Source organism: Notolepis coatsorum (assembly GCF_963971535.1).
Source record: "Notolepis coatsorum genome assembly, chromosome: 5".
Taxonomy (NCBI): Eukaryota; Metazoa; Chordata; class Actinopteri; order Aulopiformes; family Paralepididae; genus Notolepis; species Notolepis coatsorum.
In genome coordinates, this window is record NC_140169.1 from 14,483,098 (window position 1) to 14,507,022 (window position 23,925).

Here is a 23,925-nt window from a genome sequence, read left to right on the forward strand (position 1 = left end):
TCAATCAATTAACAGTAACGATGAATTGAAAATGGGGGACCCTGATGTAAACAAGACAAACGTCTTTCTCAGGTCTGCATCCCCTTAACAATTGTGTATTGAGCCGTACTGTATTGTACCCATTCTGCAATCTGTTAAATAAAGTTTTCATTCATTCATTCATTCATTCATTCATTCATTCATTCATTCATTCATTCATTCAGAGTTTGGAGGTTTCTAACCATCATCAAACCAGATCGTGGAGCGCCAGCGCCATCTAGTGGTGATACATGAGTAATGCGGGACATCGAGTTTTCTGCTATCATCCTTCATGCCTGATTCCTCCAGGAAGGAATTCCAACGAGACATTTGAATGTAACTCTGCAAATAATATGCATTTGTCTGAGAAGCTCTTATTGATTGAGATATGGAAAGGAAGCGATTTAACATAAATTTGGACGACGCTGCTTTCACAAAAGAAAGAACTCCGGTTAGTAATCAAAACGACAGCTAATCTAACTAGCGAGTTTGCTAACTGAATTGATTGATTGAAAAGTTTATTAACAGATTGCAGAATGGGTACAGTACAGTACAGCTCAATACATACAATTGTTAAGGGGATGCAGACCAGAGAAAGACTTTCGTCTTGTTTACATCAGGGTCCCCCATTACCAATTCATCAACTGATATTCTTATTCTTGCAAGATAGGTTTACTTTGCCTTTTTGCTCTCTTAATGCTCTACATGTTGTGCTTTGAAAAACCTTGCTAGTCATTTCATTATGTATGTGTTTTATTTGCAACACAAGCGTGTTATTTTTGTTAGGCTTATGCACAGAGTAATGTTTGCATGGGGGACCCTGATGTAAACAAGACGAAAGTCTTTCTCTGGTCTGCATACCCTTCTTAACAATTGTGTGTATTGAGCCTTACTGTATATTGTACCCATTCTGCAACCTGTTAATAACATGTTCAATCAATCAATCAGTAGCGTTGTTAAATTCTGTCATTCCACTCCAGGTAAAGTCCCTGTTTCAGCCTTCCTCCTCCAAGGCAGGACAAAGTGTCTCATCCACATCTTCATCCTCAGAACATGCTGCACAACCGTCGGCTGGACAACCTCTGTCCTATGCAGAGTTTGTTGTCCAGAGTAAGAAACCTGCACCTGGTCCACAAGCACCCTCTGCTCCTCAGAACCACAGCGCCTCAGCACTGTCCACCGGGCTTGGGACAGCAGTTACCAGTGTTAAGCCTAGTACTAATGTCAGTGGACCTGATGCCACGGCGTCCTCGGGCCCTGCGGAGACGACGGACGGTGTAGGACATCATGGGCCCTCGGGAGTTAAGGAGGGAGAGGCGATGCAGACTACTGAAGCTGAGCAGAACCGGGGAGAAGGTCCGAGGTCAGAGCCAGGCCTCAACCTGGGTCCTAAACCAGTGGGGTCCCGGTCAGGGAGCTGTATCGTCGTCAGTCCCCGACAGGTGAGGTTCAGTCACGTTGTTGAAGGTCAGATTAGTTGCACTATTCACCATATTTTCACAACTCGTTTTGCGTACAATATGGCACAGTGCCACAGCTCGTTGGCCATGGTCATTTAAAGGGGCACTTTGCCAAAAAACAATGTTGGTTTATTTTGCACATAATCTCACGCACGCCCAAAAACAGTTTTGTACACGTTAATTTAGTTTGACAGGCGGCCGGGTAGTGCAGCAGACTAAGCGTCTGCCTACCACCACAGAGACAGTGGGATCGAATCCAGCTGTGGTGCTTCCGGGTTGGCCGACCGTCCATACTAACACAATTGGCGGTGTTAGCGGGTGGGAAACCCGGTGAGGGTGGGTCCTGGTCGTTGTAAACAGCAACTCCTACAGTTCGGTCGGGGCGCCTCCACAGCAAGGGAAGGATCTGGAGGGAGGTAGTGTGACCTTCCACACGTTACACTCTCCCAGTGAGAGTCCGCGCTGCCAGGTGAAAAGAAGCGGTACTGGCTACACATGTGTCGGAGGAAGCATGCGATAGTCTCCGGCTCCACCCTCCCAGACCGACGGTAGGGGGTAGAGTGCGCAATGACCAGGAAGGGGATTGGGAATTGGCATAACGACTAACATTGGGAGGGGAGAAAAACGGAAAAAGAAGGTAAAATATGACTACCAGTGATGTCATCGGGGACATTGAATCCTTGTGTTGTGTTAATTTACAGATCCATGAAATGATAAGGTACAGTAGCAGTCCCTATAAGACAAGGTGTTGCTATTTTTTCATCTACATAATTTCATGGAGCTGTAATAGTTTTTTTTTTTGGTGAAATGGCCATTTTATGATAATCACCTGCTATTTGATTAGTTCAGTTAGGTGATTGCCTCTTTGGTTGCTTTCGCAATATACTCCATCTGCACTGTGATATGATATTTTCATTTATAATGCGCCCCCCAGCCAATTTTTACATCGGTCCAGGGGGCAGCCACGGTGGGAAAAAATAATATGAATAAATGGACAGGACAATGGAGACAGGGAACCAGGCAGACGGACAGACAGAGAACATAAGAACACCTCAGACACACAACACAACAGCAAAGTAACTCGGTGATCATCCAGAGCGAAAAGGTGGGTTTTAAGCAAGCGCCACTGTGAAGCGCCATTCAATGAGTTCTGAAGCATTTGGTTGAATATGAGCAGATACTATTGCCTGAAACACTTCAGAATTCATCCTACTGCTTTTGTCACAGTCACATTATCAATAAATACAGTTTTGTATTATTGTCGTCGACAATAAAAGCAGAGAAAAAGTGAGTGCGGGAATTGTAAATTTTTTCATCTGATGACAATTAAGGGGAGCAATTCCCAGCACAACAATATTTTTTGAGAGAGTGCATGTTGATTTTTCACTAAAGATGAAATTACCTACCTGGGTTCCATCCTAGAGGCTAATCTCTCCTGTGACAAAATGGCATCCAATGTAATAAAAAAAGTCAACCAACAAACTCGATTCTTGTACCGGATCTCCTCTCTGGTAAACAAGAATACCCTGAAGACTCTGGCAGGAGCACTCATTCAGGGGTACTACGACTATGCTTGCACCTCATGGTACCAAAGCACCTCAAAGGCGCTAAAAACAAAATTACAAACATCTCAAAACAAACTGGTCAGACTACACTACTGCTTGACCTTACTCCTAGAACCCACCTCACCCCTGCCCACTTTGACAACCTAGGATGGCTTAGAGTAGATGACAGAGTACAGCAACTTGCAATGGGCCTGGTCTACAAGATACACTACACGACCAAGGTACCCATGTACATGTCAAAATACTTCCCAAAGGTCAGTGAATACCACGATCACAACACCAGAGGGAGCTCCACAAATCATGTTAAACCCAGATTCGGCTCAAATAAGGGACTAAACACGTTTCGCAATTATGCCACATCAATGTGGAACGCCCTACCCAAAGCTGTAAAGGAATGTGGATCACTACCCACTTTCAAAACCTCTCTCAAGGGACACCTACGGGAGACTGCAATTCAACACTGGCCCCTGTAAATATCCTAACCCAACCCCCTCCAATGTACAGTCATTTACCTAGTATGGTTTTGTCAATAGTCCAATGTACAATTTTGTTTGTTTGTACAGTGTCTCCCCCCCCCCTCAATGTACAGTTTTGCCAATGTACAGTAATTTACCTAGTATGGTTTTGTCAATAGTCCAATGTACAATTTTGTTTGTTTGTACAGTGTCTCCCCCCCCCCCCCTCAATGTACAGTTTTGCTTGTTTATACAGTGTGCCCCCCCCCCCCCCAACCACCTCCAATGTAGATTACCCAGTATGGTTGTCAATATCCCAGTGTACCCAACCCCCCCCACCCAACCTCCTCCAATGTACAGTTTCTACGTCAAATGTATATACTCCCTTTTCCTGACTCCTTCTGTATCACAAACAGTACTGTATTTGCAAATCTGGTATGTCATAAATGTATAGATGTAGCAGTACTGACTATCTGTATGTCATGTATGTCATATATGTCCTGATGAATTGAAAATGGGGGACCCTGATGTAAACAAGACGAAAGTCTTTCTCTGGTCTGCATCCCCTTAACAATTGTGTGTATTGAGCTGTACTGTATTGTACCCATTCTGCAATCTGTTAATAAAGTTTTCAATCAATCAATCAAAAGCCATACATGCCCACACCATAACACTACCACCACCATGCTTCACTGATGAGGTGGTATGCTTTGGATAATGAGCAGTTCCTTTCCTTCTCCATACTCTTCTCTTCCCATCATTCTGGTACAGGTTGATCTTTGTCTCATCTGTCCATAGGTTCCAGAACTGTACAGGCTTTTTTAGATGTTTTTTTGGCAAACTCTAAATTGGTCTTCCTGTTTTTGAGGCTCATCGATGGTTTACATTTTGTGGCGAACCCTCTGTAATTCACTCTGGTGAAGTCTTCTCTTGATTGTTGACTTTGACACATATACGCCTACCTCCTGGAGAGTGTTCTTTGTCTGGCCATTAACTGTTTTTTGGTGTTCACCAGTGTGTTCTTTCTTTTTAAGAATGTACAAACAGTTTGGCCAAGCCGTGGCCAACGTTTCTGCTATGATGTTTCTTTTCCCGATTTCTCAGCCTAATGATTGCTTGCTTCACTGATAGTGACCTCATATTGAGAGTTGACAGAAACAGATTCCAAACGCATATACCACACTTGAAATTAACTCTAGATCTTTTATCTGCTCCTTGTAAATTAAATAATAACACACACCTCGCTATGGAACAGCTGAGCAGTCAATTGGCCAATTACTTACTCCCTTAAAAAGTGGGAAGCACATATTCCTACACCATTCACCTGATTTTGATGTAAATACCCTCCAACTAAATCTGTAAGCCTGCACTTAAAGCACATCTTGATTGTTTAATTTCCATTGTGGTAGTGTACAGAGCCAAAATGATGGAAATTGTGTTGATGTCCAAATATTTATGGACCGACTGTAGTAGGCTACACGGATGGAATTTTCAATAGCTACTAGGGCTGTACCGAATGTAATTTTTTACATCTATTTGATTTTTTTGCTCAGAATATAGAATAGAATATCTTTATTGTCCAGTAAATTTTTACATGACATTTGTCTTCTGCATTGAATCCACACTAACTCTGTGGGAGCAGTGTGAGCCTCATGTTCTAGCCAAGCAAACGCAGGACTGATGTTCAGAATAGCCTGAAATTGCTAGTTGGGGCTGGGCAAAAGTTTTATTTTCAATTACGATTTTGGCTTCCAACGATTATGAAAACAAGATAAACGACTTTGAGCCAGGTCATGTTTTTGTTTTTCCAGTTGAATTATATTTAAAGTTCAAGGAAATCCACTGTTAAGAAAGACAAGTTGTTCAATGAATGCATGATGTTTCTAAAGTCGATGAGTAATCATATTAAAATAATCATGATCTAATTATTGACCAAAATAATCGTGATTATGATTTTTGCCATATTCGAGCAGCCCTACTACTATTCTCGTTTCTCGGTCCTTGCTCCACAATGGTGGAACCAACTTCCCACCACAGTTAAGACAGCCGAAACACAACCAATCTTTCGCCATCGACTAAAAACTCACTTCTTCAATCAATATCTGAAATGAAAGAAGAAGAAAAACTACTAACCTTCTTACTGTCTTCTACTATCATGCACTCTTCCACTAATTAATCTTCCTGGCCTATATTACTACCTACTATACTAATATGTCTCTACTACTATGCACTCAACACTGCAGCACTCAAGTTTCAACACTGTTTGATGACCATTGTTACTCAGCTGAAAGAGTTGTTCCCTTCCTGCTGACTTGTACATAACTTGTACGTCACTTTGGACAAAAGCGTTCAACTAAATGTAAATATATCTTTCAGCCAATTGATGTGCCTTTCTTGTTTCCTATGCAGAGGGGAAACCCCATTCTGAAGTTTGTGAGGGGTGTCCCATGGGAGTTTGGAGAGGTGGTACCTGACTATGTTCTGGGGCAGACGACATGTGCTCTCTTTCTAAGGTCTGTATTCTTTGGCCAAAAATCTAATTAATGTTAATGTGGCCATATGAACAAACAATGGACCTCATGATTGAAAGTGTATGTAACTATATTCGTAACTATCTTTTGTAAGTAGTTCGTAAGAACAAATTCCGCATTCGTAAATCCTGTCGTGGTTAGGGCTGGGTATCGAAATGTAAGCAGTTCGATCGATTTAATTTAATTGCTTCAATACTATTGAGTATAAAAAATGTGGTAAATGATGGTTAAATGTAGTTTTACATATTTTCTTATTCGTTTTTTTTTTTTTTTTTTTTTGGTTTTTCTGATGTTGGTTTTTCTGATGTTGGTTTTGATCCTGGCATATTACAGTCTCAGGTACCACAACCTGAACCCCAACTACATCCATGACCGCCTCAAGCAGCTTGGAAACACATACACCCTCAGAGTGCTGCTGACACAAGTGGATGTGGTGAGGAAAATATTATTATTATTATTATTTATTATTATTATTATTATTATTATCATTTATTTATTGTCCTTCTGAGGTTTCTTCTTTTTTTAGTGGGATGATTTTCCTCATCTTCATGTATGGTTAAATCTGCAATAATTATTTTCCGACCACTAGAGGGCAGCAATGAGCCACTATAAACAAAGTCTTCTCCTAAAATGAGTCGTCTCGTCAAAGTGATAATTCTAAATACATCTATATGAACATGATACTGTCTTGCTGTCACAATTTTGTTGTAACTAAGAAATTTGCTGGATTACTAGATTTCAACTTTCTCTTGGGCATTTCCTGGTTGTTATATAAGATGGAAATGGCCAATTGAGAACATTAAATACTTCACCTACAAACATAATACTGTTCTGATGGCACAATATGGATGTAATAAAAAACGCTTTTTTAACTTGTTTATAAAACTGGTTAGAAAATAGGTGGCGCTAAAGCTCGGTCTGGGTTTTGTCAACAAAGAAAATGGTGGAATATAACTGACTGGCCGCTGGTAGCGCAGCGTTGTTTGGACACCATGACTCAGTGAGACCTTCTGATGGCAGGTGATCAGACGTTTTGAAAATGTGAACAATACTGTTAGAAAATGATTGCAGGCAGCTTTAAGGTCAGGGGGTGTTGTTCCATTGGCTCAATGGGCTTGTGAGACACGTGATCATGATATTGGGCTAAACAAATACATTTGACTTTGATTCATTCAAACCTTTATTTATCCTCAAAAAGACAATTGAGGTCACCCTCATTTTCAATGTCGTCGAGACTTTACAGACATTTAAATGCACACATTTCTACAATATAACAATAATAAATATTAATAACTATCTATATAGTACTTTTTTTTCACACATGGACCGCAGTCCAGAGTGCCCCATAGCAATTAGTATAAAATGAACATGGGCATAAAATCAGCACACAATTGACAGAATAAAAACAATGCATAAATTGCAGACATAAGAATAGGTATAAAAGTCAATAAAAGTAGTGCAATGTAAACGTGCAGACTTTAGAATAGGCATAAAATAAGTACAATGTCGCTGGAAGGCGTGTGAACCCCCCGGAACAGTCCCCAAACACCCCACACATCAATCCCTACCGATTTGACTTGATCCCTATTTAATCCGTAAAACACCTACACATATCTGATTAATAACACAGGACTTACCGACTACAGTAGGGACACTGCCCAATTCACAACAACTGAACTGAATTTTAGGTGACACTTGGAGGAGCAGTGCTACTGGTATGTTCAGCTATGGTATTTGGGATGCACCAAACACAATTGGTATCTATTGGTCCCAAATGTATTTCAACAGCCAATATTAGAATTAACATTTTCATGACATTTCATTTTACTGGGTGTGTGTGCCATGTCAACAACAGACTGTTTTAATTTGTCCTTTTAATTAAAACTGTTGTTTCCTCACCTTGTTTATGGGGAGTGTTGTTGTTACTCTCTCTACACTCATCATGACGAGAGCCTGTCTGTCTGAGAACATTAACGTGTTTTGTACCTGCATTTGGACTCCTAATCTTCCAACAATTGGTAACTGCATTGGTAATGGCCAAATTGGTGGTGTTGGGAAAAAAACGTATATCTGTATTGGCATCAAAAATGAATTATTCCACAAGTTCCATTTTTGTCTAATGTGCCAGGAATTGTTGTCATCTTTGTCTCAATCATTTATACAAACACTGAAATGTGTTTCAGAAAGACCCTCATCATTGCCTCAAGGAACTGGCCCGCATCTGCATCCTGGCCGACTGCACTCTCATCCTGGCCTGGAGGTTAGTCCTGTTAGTCCTGGCAGACTGTTTTTCTTATTGTAAAGTCCATGGGGGTAATTCCGTGTGATCTCGGGCTATACAAATACATTTGATTTGATTTGAGTGATCTGCAGACTGTATTCTCATCCTGGCCTGGAGGTTAGTCCTGTTAGTGACGCCTTCACTGAGGACTGATACATTTACTTACTACTATACTGTAATGTGTACTATATACTGTATATCACTTTATATACATGCCATATAACACTAATGTGTGAATCATATTTATCCCATAAATACTGTATCATATTATAAATAATAAGCTGTGTATACCAACTATTGGGTGCTCTTTGCCATGTATGTGTGTATGGATATGTATATATATATATATGTGTATATATGCAGAGCAATGCTATAGACATCATGTATGAATATGGGTAGGTGTGTAATGTGTATGTATGACAGTATATAGTAATGCATGTATGTAAATGTGAAAAAAGAAATAATAATAAACGTAAATCTTCAGGGGTAGGGCCCGACAAGCCTAGTGCTAGCCCTTTTTGGACAATACTGCAATAGCAGCTGGTAAAACCTTGACAATTTATGGAATGACCATTGTTATGTGTCCAATATCCAAATGAACTGAACTTATATGAGACAGAGCTGGGCGAGAATGTGTTTGAGTTGAAATAATTGTTTACAAGGTCATGTCAAGTGTCGCATAATAGCTAGTAGCTACTATTTTGCGCAGGTCAGGTCAAAGGCTGAATTGCACACCTGCAGCTGTTACTTTGAGACCATGCTAACTCCTGCCTCTCGTTGAATCAACAGTCCAGAGGAGGCGGGTCGCTACCTAGAGACGTACAAGTCGTACGAGAACAAGCCGGCTGACCTCCTGAAGGAGCAAGTTGAGAAGAACTACTTGTCCCAGGTGACCCGTGATTTGCCTTTTTTTTTTTTTAAATGTATACCATATATGGTGGGTCATCAAAGACTGTCTATTCTCAGTCCTTGCCCCACAATGGTGGAACAAACTTCCCACCACAGTTAGGAGGACAGCCGAAACACAAGCAATCTTTCGCCGTCGACTAAAGACACACTTCTTCAATCAATATCTTAAATGAATTTTTTTTTTATAAACACTGTAGCACTCAACACTTTGATGAACATTGTTAATCACCTGCTAGAGTTGTATCCTTCCTGATGACTTGTCGTACAGAACTTGTAAGTCGCTTTGGATAAAAGCATCAGCTAAATGTAAATGTATACCATATATTTTTAATAACACATTTACGTGAGTATGAGGACCCAAATAAGTATTATGTATTTGTTCTCCTAAGGTGACAGACTGTCTTACCACTGTGAAGTCTGTCAACAAGACGGATGCTATTACCCTGCTGTCAACATTCTCTGTGAGTGTTCTTGCACTTCACCACATCATCCCCAAATAATAATAAAAAAAAGTACTTAAATATACTTGAGTATATTTTCAGAAAGTATACTTTGTATATTTTCATATTCTTTTTATGTATTCAGATGTTGTGATACAACTGTGTTCGATTTAGAATTGTTTGTTACTTTTGCTTCCCAAAATAGTGCACTTTTAATAACTTTACTAAAGTAAAACTTAAGATTGGTAAACATCTGTTATCTTTTTATTTTATTTATTCAAAAAACAAAGTATATATATTTTATACTTATATTACACTTACAGCATATTAATCACTATTGTTACGAAGGGTCAGATTAAACCGAATATATATATTTATTACTTGAGATATATTGTATAGTATTTGTATATCGTCTGATATCCCTTGTATATTCTTTGTACATATACACGGAATATCCCTTTACCTAGTACAGGCCAGACCATAATATTCGTTCTCCTATTGGACAGCGATCCCCTAGGCGCCACGGCCATACCCCCAATGTCTAGTTCAAAGTCACCGCTGAGACATGCCTGGACATGCCCGGTTCTGCGCAAGAATACGAGACAGAAATAAGGCTGGTACTAGATTGTTCACCTTACGTATAAATACGTCGCAGGTGGATACAGCAGTATGTTACCCAATAAGTTGAAGCCTCACACCACGATACAACGTGCTGTGAAGTGGGCCCGTTTTGCCCCGAAATAGAGCCTTGAGACCGCGTGCGAATTGATAGCTGAAGTGTCAGAGTTTGACGCTGTATAGTCGAGTTCGACCTATTCTATTATTAAGTAATAGTCTATTATGTATAGTGTATCGTGCGGCTACCGTTCTACAGTGACCAGCATTACCAACGTTTCATCGTACCGAGCTAGTGTGCTTATCCAGGCTGGGCGGCTTAACCTGGTGCCGTCTTCCGAGGAGCCCTAGACGAGAACCGTGTGGATATGTACACTGGATAACCTACCCGACGACTACAGAGCCCTTTTCGGCTGGATTATATTTGCTTTGGTCCTGTAGCTGTTGGAGCGGAGAATCGTCTACACCCACTGTTGTGTGGGATTTACCCTGTGAGGAGCACCACGTCGAGCCCGCCTCTAGTACTCTGAGGCTGGCTAGCTTTCCTCCATGCGGCACTGCATACCGGAGAATAGCTGTTGTTCGTCTACGGATCAAGGGATTATTGCACTGTCTCCTGTACCTGGAGTCTCCTTATTCCTCGTTGACCCAGACTTTCTGCTACCGACAAATCCTCTCCCCTGCTGGCTTACAACCGGAGGGACCCCTTTAGTATCTCCAGCTGATCTACTAGTGTACCATATATAATTCTTATGATACAGGTGGTATTAATTATCTCCTGCGTAATATGCTCATGGACTTACGCTCTTGACCTATTCATGCACATTATTCGCCTTACAAGCGCAACTCTCAATCTTGATAAGTAATGTAAGATAATCTTCGTGCTGCTAATAAATATTCTTCTAAACAGTATTTCTTGTGAAGCCGTGTTATTGTGGGTGTGTTCATCTCATATACCTGTGTACTGTATGGCCAGTAGTAATGTACATAACGCAGTAGTGGTTTAATGATACCATACTTATTCAATACAGTCAGGGAATTGTACCCCTCAGTTACAATTGGTCCTTTGAGCCGGATGGTAATTAGCGTAATATTAATATAATATTAATATTAACATGGCCAATGATGAACACTCCACAAACGGTTCTCCTAAGCTAGATCGCCCGGAGTGCAGACGACAGCCACCTCGTTACCTAGAGGACTACGCTGCCAGTCTACTACCTAGCTTTATACAGACGTTAAACGCGGAAAAAGCGGATAGTAAAAGTGTCAAACCCTACCGAACAGGCGACCCTGCCAGTAGAGACCCTAGTGGGTTCTAACGTAACTGACCAAGCTCACGGGGGGGACCAGGAGGGACATGACATGACTTTACCCCCCGCCAACGTCAACGAGATAGTCCCCGGAGAGCTCCAGGATAAAGAAAGCCCTCCAGGGACGGAACCCGACCCACCAACAGAAGAGACGCACACCCAGGAGATGGACCTCCTCGGAGCGCGACAGGAGAACGGATCTCCAACGAGCACTGCCAGAAGCCGATCACCTCCGCCTGTGTCTTCCCCCAGCGAAGCGGACAAGATGCTGGCGCAGGCACTCATCGCCACCCTGGCAGCCTCCACCGAACGCGATCGACTTCAAGCGCAACAGACGAGCGAGCGCGAACAAGCTGCAGACCAACGAGAGCGCCTTCACGCGCAACTCCAAGCGCAAGCCCTCAGTGAACGCGAACATTCTGCAACCGAGTGAGAGCGCTTCCAGGCGCAACAAAGGAGTGAAGACGACCGCATAAGACTGGAGACCAGACGCCTTCAGACGGAAGAGAACATTGAAAGAAGCCGCGCCGATGCACAGCACGCCGCTGCCAATGCACAGCGCGACGCCGCAAATGCACAGCTCCACGCCGCCCATGCCAGCGCCAATGCACAGCGCGACGCCGCCAATGCACAGCGCGACGCCGCCCATGCCAGCGCCAATGCACAGCGCGATGCCGCCAATGCCCACCGCGAAGCAGAGCGCGACGCCGCCCATGCCCAGCGCGAAGCAGAGCGCGACCGGCAGCAGGCGAAGATGGTAGAACAATTGATCGCCATGGCGACACCCCCTCTCTCCGCACGGAGCTCCCGGAGATCATCACGACGAGGGTCTAGGGCACATTCCCCTACCCGACCAAGCGACCCGGGACCCCGCCAACAGGAGGATCCTGTCCACGTCTCCGAACCCCCTCCCCGGCCGGTCCATACGAGACCCAGCAACCGGGAAGAACCGGACCACGCCGAGAGACTGAACAGAAGACTCCAGGACCTAGCAGAGGAAGAGGAAGAGGAGGAATGTCAAGCCGACCAGCAGCAACGTACTCTGGACCAGGAGGCCCAGTACAGCCCCGACCAGCAGCAACGTACTCTGGACCAGGAGGCCCAGTACAGCCCAGACGTCAGCCCTGAGTCACTGCGCTACAAACCCCCGACTCAACTCACGGGTGAGTTTGACGCACCGCCAGCCCCGAGGAACAGCACCTGGGTACCCGGGCTTCGGTACCCACCAAGTACCAGCCCACCTCGACACGTAAGAGGAGACTCGCCTAGGAGGCCTCTCCCCCAACGCTCACCGATGTGCCAGCCATCCATGGCATCGTACCTTGGCACACCGACGTTCCCGGATTTTACACGCGAGGACAGAGCACAGTACACGGAGCTACGGATGTGCTTAGAGACTATGCTGTCCGACGTCCCAGACGAGACATACAAATATGCTATCCTCCTCAAGCACCTGAAGGTGCCCAGAGCGCATAATATAGCGCTGGCATATTCCAACTCAAGTACCCCATACACCGCGGCTCTAGTAGCCCTCGACCAACGTTATGGACGCATATGGGACTACGTGATACAAGAGATAAGAGACATCGACCGTCTCCCCCCAGCCCGAGACAACAGAGCATTGGATGACCTCTCTATCAAGGTACAGTCCTTGGTAGGGATGCTGGGGTCCCAAAAGGAAAAAGGGATATACGAACTGTACGCTAACTCTAATGTAGAAAGGATATTAGAGAAGCTCCCTCCCGCCCGACAAGAGCGCTTCAGGCGGCAAAGAGACCACCACGACCCCAACGGCCCAGAGGCCCTCCTAGACCTATCTGAGTTCCTCGCCAGGGAGGTCAGCAGCCTACGACTGGACACGTTCGTGTGGAGTGGACCAAGCCCAAGAGATGGACCTCGGGGATCAAATGATAACCGCCGGTCGGTGACTGTTATGCACCAAGCCGAATCAGTACCGCAGCACAAGAACCACAACACCCCCTCGACGAAAGAGGAGTGGAAGATTGAATGCCAGTACTGTGAAGGGGAACATCGGCTGTATCAATGCGACCCTTTCAAGAAGCTGACCACGGACGAGGTGAGTCAGTGGATCAAAGACCACCGCCGCTGCTTCCGCTGCGCGCGCAGCCATATGGCAGCTGAGTGCCGTTTGAAGAAGAAGTGCGGCAGGTGCGGCGGCGCCCACTTAGAGGTCCTGCATGACATCAACAGGCGTCCGCCAGGACAACAAAGTGGGCCCGTCGCGGTAATGTACCAGGCCGAGGCGGTGGCACCAGTACCGAAGACCCACCAGACCGCCCCCTGGTGTCCCGACTGCTACAGCAGACACTGGGAGTCACGGTGCTACTCGGACGACCGCGAGTCGGCACCACTCCAGAAGATCCAAGGCAACCGACAGGAGTGCTCCACATTGACCAGCATAGCGGGACCCCCCGAGTGCTCATCAAAGTGGTCAGAGTGCTCCTGAGCTACGAGGACAAGGTCCTGGACACTTACGCCGTCCTGGACGATGGGTCTGAAAAGTCTCTCCTCCTCGCTTCCGCCGCAGCCCAGTTGGGCCTGCGGGGTGCCAAAGGTACCATGACAATACGCACCATCAGAAGAGACCAGAAGACCATAAAGGGTGAAAAGGTCTCCTTCAAGATAGCAGCGGTGGACCAGCCCGAGAAGCAGTATAGTATTACCAACGTCTTCACCAGCCACGACATAGGCCTGTCCCAGTACACCTACCCCATCCCACAGCTGATGGCGAAGTATGTGCACCTACGTCAACTACCTATACCGCTTATCGACGGCGCCACACCGACCCTGCTCATCGGCTCCGACCACGCGGACCTCATTCTCCCAATTGAGGCGGCCCACATCGGACCCAAAGGATGCCCAGTCGCGGTTCAGACCCGACTGGGGTGGACGCTCCAGGGCCCCCTCTACGGACTTGACAGTCAACCCACGTCTACACGCTGCCTACACACAAAGGCGAGCGACACCGGCCACTCCCTCGTACAGCCCGTTGAGAGGCTATTGACATTAAGCGAGAGGCCTGTGAGAGAACCGTGGGCACAAGAGGGAGTTCGGAACTCCACCCCCCTCAGCTGCGCTCCAGACGTAGCTGACCTCGAACCCAGCACCCCAAGCGACTCCTTGATGGCGCGGCCGGAACCGGCCCCTCCTCAGACGGGGTACAGAGCAAACAAGAGAAACAGACGGAGGAGGTGGAGGCGCAGCCAAGCACAGATCAAAGCAGTCTCAGGCCCGCTTCCTCCTAACCCCCCTACCATCCCTTCCAGCCTGTCAGAAGCGGGTCAAGGACGGGGACAACTTAAAAGTGGACACAGTCGTCGTGATCATAGACCAGTCACTACCCCGAGCTGCGTGGCCGGCCAGCCGCGTAAGCAAAGTGATCACTGGTGCCGACGGAAAGGTCAGAGCGGCAGAAGTGCTCGTCCAGGGGCGGACATACACCCGACCCTTGGCGAGGCTGATAGAGTTGCCAAGGCTCCCCGACTCTCCTAATGACGACCATGACCCACTGACTTTGTGAACTGCCCTACCCTCACAACGGACATTGAGTAGTGGACAGTGCGATTAATCTGTCTCTGCTTATCTAATTAGGTGCGGACTAATTAGGAGGCGGCTGTTACGAAGGGTCAGATTAAACCGAATATATATATTTATTACTTGAGATATATTGTATAGTATTTGTATATCGTCTGATATCCCTTGTATATTCTTTGTACATATACACGGAATATCCCTTTACCTAGTACAGGCCAGACCATAATATTTGTTCTCATATTGGACAGCGATCCCCTAGGCGCCACGGCCATACCCCCAATGTCTAGTTCAAAGTCACCGCTGAGACATGCCTGGACATGCCCGGTTCTGCGCAAGAATACGAGACAGAAATAAGGCTGGTACTAGATTGTTCACCTTACGTATAAATACGTCGCAGGTGGATACAGCAGTATGTTACCCAATAAGTTGAAGCCTCACACCACGATACAACGTGCTGTGAAGTGGGCCCGTTTTGCCCCGAAATAGAGCCTTGAGACCGCGTGCGAATTGATAGCTGAAGTGTCAGAGTTTGACGCTGTATAGTCGAGTTCGACCTATTCTATTATTAAGTAATAGTCTATTATGTATAGTGTATCGTGCGGCTACCGTTCTACAGTGACCAGCATTACCAACGTTTCATCGTACCGAGCTAGTGTGCTTATCCAGGCTGGGCGGCTTAACCTGGTGCCGTCTTCCGAGGAGCCCTAGACGAGAACCGTGTGGATATGTACACTGGATAACCTACCCGACGACTACAGAGCCCTTTTCGGCTGGATTATATTTGCTTTGGTCCTGTAGCTGTTGGAGCGGAGAATCGTCTACACCCACTGTTGTGTGGGATTTACCCTGTGAGGAGCACCACGTCGAGCCTGCCTCTAGTACTCTGAGGCTGGCTAGCTTTCCTCCATGCGGCACTGCATACCGGAGAATAGCTGTTGTTCGTCTACGGATCAAGGGATTATTGCACTGTCTCCTGTACCTGGAGTCTCCTTATTCCTCGTTGACCCAGACTTTCTGCTACCGACAAATCCTCTCCCCTGCTGGCTTACAACCGGAGGGACCCCTTTAGTATCTCCAGCTGATCTACTAGTGTACCATATATAATTCTTATGATACAGGTGGTATTAATTATCTCCTGCGTAATATGCTCATGGACTTACGCTCTTGACCTATTCATGCACATTATTCGCCTTACAAGCGCAACTCTCAATCTTGATAAGTAATGTAAGATAATCTTCGTGCTGCTAATAAATATTCTTCTAAACAGTATTTCTTGTGAAGCCGTGTTATTGTGGGTGTGTTCATCTCATATACCTGTGTACTGTATGGCCAGTAGTAATGTACATAACGCAGTAGTGGTTTAATGATACCATACTTATTCAATACAGTCAGGGAATTGTACCCCTCAGTTACAACTATCATATTAAACATGTGCTTTGAATTAGACATGAAAGCACATAAGAAGTACCAAGAATACATAGCAAGTATACTCTCAGAAAAGTACATATGGGTAGAAATATACTATACCTAATACCTATAACAGACCTAATATACCGGTATAACAATATACTTTCAGTATGGGAAGAATAGTCTTTTTAAAAAAAAGGCTTTGCTCTCACAGCAGACATTGATTCATCCTCACTTTGTTATAAAATATAATAACAGTTTGTATCTACTATTATCAACTTAGATTTTACGTGATTCATTAGACGTGTGTAACAATACACGTCAAGGATAAAACACAATAAAGTCAGACTTGTTTCCATTGTGGTCCTTGGTCTGTGGCACAAACATGTCGTACAGTATCACAAAGAACAGACATGGGTACAACGTGGAAATCATCTCAAGAACTACACAATTTGCAAAGACCCTTCGGCCATGATTACAACAGGCACAATCATCTCCAAAATCTTTCCGGTATCACGCTCTGCCAGACAGGGTTGCCCTCTTAGTCCCGGTCTATTCAATTTATCATTAGAGCCTTTAGCACAATATATAAGACAATCCCAATCCATAGAACCAATCGTAATCAAGGGCACACAACAAAAAATGTGTTTATATGCGGACGACGTAATATTGTTCATGCAAAACCCCAACACCACATTGCCTCATCTGCTCAAGTTGATTGAGAACTTTGGTGATTTATCGGGATTTAAGATAAATTGGCCGAAGTCGGCTTTCCTTCCACTTAACACCCCTGCAAAAAAAGATATAACCCTCCCAGGAGAGATACCGATGGTAAAACATTTTAGATGCTTGGGAGTGGAAATATTCCCCACCATAAGACAAACGGTGAAGCACAATTACACAAAAATCCAAAACAAAACAAAGACGACCTTGATAGATGGGCAAAACTTAAAAACACAGTACAAGCACGGATATCAATAGTTAAGATGGATGTACTACCTAGAATCAACTTCTTCAGTTCAATGCTACCGTTACCCCCTCCAGAGGGTTACTGGAAAAGATTACACTCCTCCACATACACATTTATTTGGAATAACAAACCACCACGTATAAAAAGATCCACCGCACAGAGAAATAAAGCAGATGGTGGCATGGCATTTCCAGATTTTTTCCAATATTTTAAGGCGTACACATTAAGACCATTGACAACATGGTTTGACCCCCAAGCATTAGTATCCTGGAGAAAATTAGAAGAAAACATAGTAGCCCCACATAGACTGAAGGACATAGCACACACTAAACTACCAATCAAGCACTGTGAACGGAAATTTGGCCCCACAATTACTCATGCGATCCGGATATGGCGTGAATCACAAAAAAAAAATCCTAACCCACACAAATGGCACAATCATACTCCCTTATTCAATAACAATGCACTCTTAATTAAAAAACGACCTATAAGATTCCCTATATGGGAAGAGCAAGGCATACACTCATTAGGGGATGTTTTTAACAAACAGGGTTTTTGTAGTGATAAAGAAATACGCAAAAAATGTAATCTCACCAAGTCCACATGGCTTTTTTACATACAGTTACAGCTATGTTTGAAGTCTCACGGTGTTCCATTAGACATACCAATTGAACACCACAGATACCACAAATTCTTCTACGAAAGAGAGACATCGAGAGGTTTTGTTTCAGATTTTTATCATCAATTACTAACGTCCTCGTATGAAACCCTCCAACTAGACTCTGTCTGGAGGAGGGATATACCAGACCTGGAAAATGACTTTGATTGGCAAGGAGCCTGGGCAAATGTCCGACTTACATCAAGGAACCCGGATCATCAACAAATCAATCTTAACTATATTCACAGGACATATTTGACTCCTATAAGACTGTGCAGAATGGGGCTTAAACAAGACTCCAAATGCTCCCAATGTACAAATGGGGACGAAGGGACATTTATGCACATGTATTGGGACTGCCCACCAGTTAAGGCATTCTGGAAAGATGTGACCCAACAATTATCAAAACTCGTATCTTGGAATATACCTGTACACCCCTCGGTATTACTATTGAATGATGTTTTTGAGTTTGCAGTGAATCCACAGCTAAAGAGATTGGTTTTATCGGGTATCACAGTAGCTAAAAAGCTGATCGCATCACGCTGGTTTCAACCGGAAAAAATGTGCCGGAAAGTTTGGTTTCTTACATATCTCGATGTGATTTATCAAGAAATATCTACAGCAAGAATTCTGGGTCTCAATGAATCCAAAATGTCAATGTGGTTAGAAGTGGTGGAGAGAATAAAAGCTAGCTTATAATGGTAGTGTCTGGTTAGGTGCGAGGGATAGTGGAGGTACTTCCCAAGGTGGGGTCCGGGAGGGGGGGGTTCGAGCTGGAGCATATGTGTGTAGGTTTTTAGATAACAGGTATTAGGGGTATATCTTATATAAGACAATTAACTAAAATGTGATCTCATTGGATGTGCTCTGACAATTAATGCTTGTATATCTTATTGTGTGTTGTCATGTTTGTTTATGTGTTTGTTTAAAAAATAATAAAAAAATAAAATACAAAAAAAAAGTTGTATTAAGAACTACACAATTTGCATTGCATGAATAAAATAAATATAGCTACCCGAGATAAAATACAACATGCTACACTGCAACATTTTCTAAAAGCCAGATTTGTACCTTTTTCTTAAAAGGATTGTGACTGCTGATGCTCTAGAGACAACTATTATAAGTATGGTAATTTGGTTTGTGTTTTTTTTTTTTTTTTTTTTTTTTTCCCTCCTTTTTCCCGATTTTTCTCCCATCCCACCCTTCCTGGTTGTTGCGTACTTTCCCCTACTGTTGGTCCGGGAGACCGGAGACTGTCGCATGCTTTCCTCCGACGCATGTGCAGCCTGGGGCAGGCCAACCTGGCCGCGCAGGTTCTCACCGGGGAGAGTGTAGCGTGTGGGAGGCCACACTATCTCTCCGCAGGTTCTCACCGGGGAGAGTGTAGCGTGTGAGAGGCCACACTATCTCTCCTCAGTTACAACCCTCGCTGAGCAGGCGCCCCGACCGAACTGTAGGGGTCGCTGTCCACAACGCCCAGGACCCACCCTTCAGCTTTCCCACCCCCTGATACAGCCAATTGTATCAGTGTGAGAGGCCAGCCAAGCTGATAGCAACGCCGGGAGCTGGATTCGAACAGGCGAATCCTAGTGTCTCCCGGTGTTGGTGACAAACGTAATCTCTGTGCGCCACCTGCCCCCCCTGGTTTGTGTATTTTGTGTGATCTGCCTCTTTGATGGACGGATCGTGGTGATCAGAGTGAACGGTCTGGGCTGATGAAACATTCTGGGTGAATGGATGAACTTTGTACTGTTTCCTTATTTTGCAGTCTGTTGAAGGGATCATCAACGCTTCCAAAGAAGAGCTGGTCCTCTGCCCAGGCCTGGGACCACAGAAGGTAAGAGGAAACGAAGGTGCATGTTCCATCAGTTGCAGAGAAAAGTATTAACGGCTGATTCTTTCAAGCTAATTTGACGCCATTTTGTGTCTGCAGGCGAGACGCCTCCATGATGTGCTTCACCAGCCTTTCCTCAAGTCCAAGAAGAAAGACGGCTGATACTGTTCACCCAGAACCTGGGCATCACTTAACCCTTTCACTACCACACTACAGAAGGTTAACCCTTTCACTACCACACTACAGAAGGTTAACCCTTTCACTACCACACTACAGACGGTTAACCGTCTGTAGTGAAAGGGTTAACATTATGTAGTGTGGCAGTGAAAGGGTTATCCTTCTGTATTGTCGCAGTGAAAGGGTTAACCCGTTGGTAGTGTGGCAGTGAAAGGGTTAACCCTTTGTCGTGTGGCAGTGAAAGGGTTATCCTTCTGTAGTGTCGCAGTGAAAGGGTTAACCCGTTGGTAGTGTGGCAGTGAAAGGGTTAAAGCTGCACTATGCAGTTTCGAAGGAGGGGATTTGTTTACAGAGGCTGCAAAGGACATTTACTGTAATTCAACTGTAATTCACTGTAACATAATTCCAGGGCCCCTGCCTTTGTGAACAAAACGATATAGTAAATTTTATGGTAGCTTTCTAGCTTCAGTGTTCTCAGTTTCCTCTGAGGACAGTTTGTTTATTCAGTTGTGAAAATATACCTTAGAAATTATTCACTTCTCTGAAAACTCACAAAACTACATAGTGCACCTTTAAAGGACTACACTAGTCTTTTTGACCTGTGCGTTCCACATTATTCTTGCCTTGATACAAAAATCAAGGTGCCCTTCTTTTTTCATAATCTTTACTGTTACTGAAAAATTTGGTCATTTTCTAGCGATTCACCTATTCTAGTCATTGGCGTCCAGTGTATCTGAAAATTTATCTTAAATCAAATTAAATGTATTTGTAAGGCCCGACAACACACATTAATGTCCCCATGGGCCAGACATGTTTTCAGGGGGGAAAACTAAAATGTTTCAGGATAATAAATCCACCTCAGATGTTAGCACTGCACTTTAGTATGGTTACTTTCATGGGTTTATGTGGTGGAAAATAACTTCTGATAACTAACGGATTATGGAAATAGAAGGGATTGATTTTTGTATCAAGGCAAGAATGACTTGGAACCCACATGTCAAAAAGACTGGTATGGTCCTTTAATATGTACAGTAGCATAAAGGCCTAAATGTTCTGAGAATTGAACTCTTGCACTCCACTGCTTGAAACAGATGCCATGCTACAGTATATGCATAGGCGGCGCGTGAACCGGACATTAGGGCAGTGGCGTCGCGTGGGTAAAATAACGGGAAGCCAAAAAAAAATTATTAAAAAATGTTTTATTAACTATTTTTATTAATATTTTTTTTATTTTTTTTTTTAAGTCAAGCAGTCACCATGTACACTACAGTATGGCTCTGCGGCCAGTCAAACTTTCTTTTTATTTATTTAACAGATTGCAGAATGGGTACAATACAGTACGGCTCAATACACAATTGTATAAGGGGATGCAGACCAGAGAAAGACGTTTGTCTCGTTTACATCAGGGTCATTAATACTGCTGGAGCATTGGTTAATTTTTGGTCCGATTTTTCCTTGCACGATTTTGCGCGCCGCGTGGGAGCAAATTCGAGACACATAATCGGTTGCAAAAAGGTGTCCCACGATCTCCTCTATGGCCGTGAATATTTTCACGCGGATCGGAATCACGGCGCGCCCGTGGGACACTTTTCCGTTTCGGCGAGTTTATTCCACGCTTTCTGTTTTCCTTTTCTAAGCATTTTAGGGGCTATATGTGAATGAGTAAAAGTTGCGGGACGCCCAGATGTTTCCACGATAGAAAGCTCGCGTGGATCCCATAATAGGCTCACTTAATACAGCGTTTTTAAAATCACGCAACATTTTCAGGGTCGCGAGCCGACCTTTTCCCCTCGTTTTCGATGATGGAAGTGATTTAGGAAAAGCTTCGGCACGCCGAGAGGTCCCTGTGGATTTAATCTCGCGAGGATCGGGGCAATATTCGGCCCGTGGGAACAGTTACGGGTTAATACAATGTTCAGAGTGCAGAGGGGAAAATATGCTGAGTGTTTTCCTCTCAGCCCCGTTTTAAACTTTTAGGGTGTGGCAGTCAGCTCGAATCTGATTGGCTAGGATCGGATTTGGACTCTATAATGTTGGAAGCCTGGAGAAAGAGACCTACCATCTGCCTCCTCTCCTGCTGCAGTGAGCATAGTGAGGCTGACAGTGTGTTAGAGGGAGTGAGAAGGAGAAGAGGGAGACATTAAAAAAAAAAAATAAAAAAAATTATAACAGATGAAAAAGAATGTAAACTATATTAATTTTTTTTTTTTTTTTTTTTTCATATTTCATATTTGATATTAATTCATATTTTAATATTAGGGAGGTGTAACAATAGGATTGTTCTATTTAAGTGCTGTTGCACGTAGGACGCTTTTAGAGGTGACACCGAGGGTTCGCTTAGGGTGGAACCAAGCTTATGTTGTAACCATAACAACTGTGAATAAAGTACAAGTAAGCAAGTCTGCTTTAACCCTTCATTGTGTACAGTCGGGACACGGACAGAACACATTGAAACATGGTGACAGCTGGGTACAGATCGGGAAAGTAATTCGCGCGGTAGCGGGAGAAGTAAAGAGTTGAGCTAGCGAGCTGTCAGTGGCGAGCTGTCAGTGGCTAACACGGACTTCGGGGAGAAAACTCTTACTAGCTATCGGCGATGGAAGGGCTAAATGCGCTGAGACCTCCTGGTCTACTACTTTTGGACTCCAGCAACTTGGCGAAGGCATGGAAAAGTTGGAAGGAGGAGTTCACATTGTATACAGACCTTACCATGCCCGACGCCGAAGAGACCACAAAAGTCAAGCTATTTAAATATCTCGTCGGAGAAAAGGGCAGAGAACTATGGACAACTCTGCCGAGTCCGTCGGCGAAGACAACAGTGACGACTATTATCAAGCAATTTGACGAGTACTGCAATCCAAAGGTAAATGAAACAGTGGAAAGATACAGATTCTTTATCAGGAACCAAGGATTGGATGAAAACGTGGACAGCTATGTAACAGACTTAAGAATGCTTGCTAGTAGTTGCAACTTTGAGGACATTAGAGATTCCCTGATCAGAGATCGAATTGTATGTGGTACAAATAGCTCAGAACTGAGAGAGAGACTGCTCAGGGAGGATAGGCTGACTCTGGAAACATGCCTAAAAATATGTAGAGCGTATGAGCTGTCAAGGTCTAATAGCAGGACACTGCAACAAGGGCAGGCAGTGGAAGAGGTACATGCGCTAAAACAGTCAGAAGAGTGGAAAAAAGACAGCGAGGTTGACTGCATGTTTTGTGGGAAAACACATGAGAGGAACAAGAAGAAATGCCCAGCTTTTGGAAAAAAGTGTAAAAAGTGTGGGAGAGAAAATCACTTTGCGGCTAAATGCAAGTCAAAACAGGAGAGCAGCAAGAAAACTAGGAAAGTGCATGCAGTAGCAGAACAGCACAGTGATAGTGATTCTTATGAGGAAGACCTCTGCTGCATAACAGAAGTAAATAGAGAGGATGAAAATGTTAATCAGGTAAAAGACGGCCACAGGCAGGGCCAACAGCTTTTTGCAGGGATGATGTTGGGGGAAACGCTAGTTAACTTCCAAATAGACTGTGGGGCCACCTGTAATGTCATCCCTATACATTTGTTAAACCCTGACACACAGCTAGAACACACTGAGAAAGTGCTGGTGATGTACAATAAGACTAGGGTGATTCCTCTGGGTACATGTAAGGTTAGGATCAGAAACCCCAGAAACAACAAGCGTTACAGGCTAGAGTTTCAGGTGGTAGACCAGAGTAGCAGAATCCCTTTACTGG

General features: G+C 44.2%; 1 protein-coding gene across 1 annotated transcript; it reads left to right on the top strand.

The window, feature by feature from the left end:
- Nucleotides 1-331: 331 nt before the first annotated feature.
- ercc1 (excision repair cross-complementation group 1) lies at nucleotides 332-22,262 on the top strand. Its single transcript, XM_084314572.1, has 10 exons — nucleotides 332-469; nucleotides 999-1,460; nucleotides 5,908-6,011; nucleotides 6,363-6,462; nucleotides 8,213-8,289; nucleotides 9,100-9,199; nucleotides 9,609-9,680; nucleotides 19,946-20,014; nucleotides 20,111-20,230; nucleotides 20,261-22,262. The coding sequence occupies exons 1-9, from the start codon at nucleotides 407-409 to the stop codon at nucleotides 20,171-20,173; spliced, it is 1,110 nt and encodes a 369-aa protein (XP_084170698.1). The 5' UTR covers nucleotides 332-406; the 3' UTR covers nucleotides 20,174-20,230; nucleotides 20,261-22,262.
- Nucleotides 22,263-23,925: the final 1,663 nt, after the last annotated feature.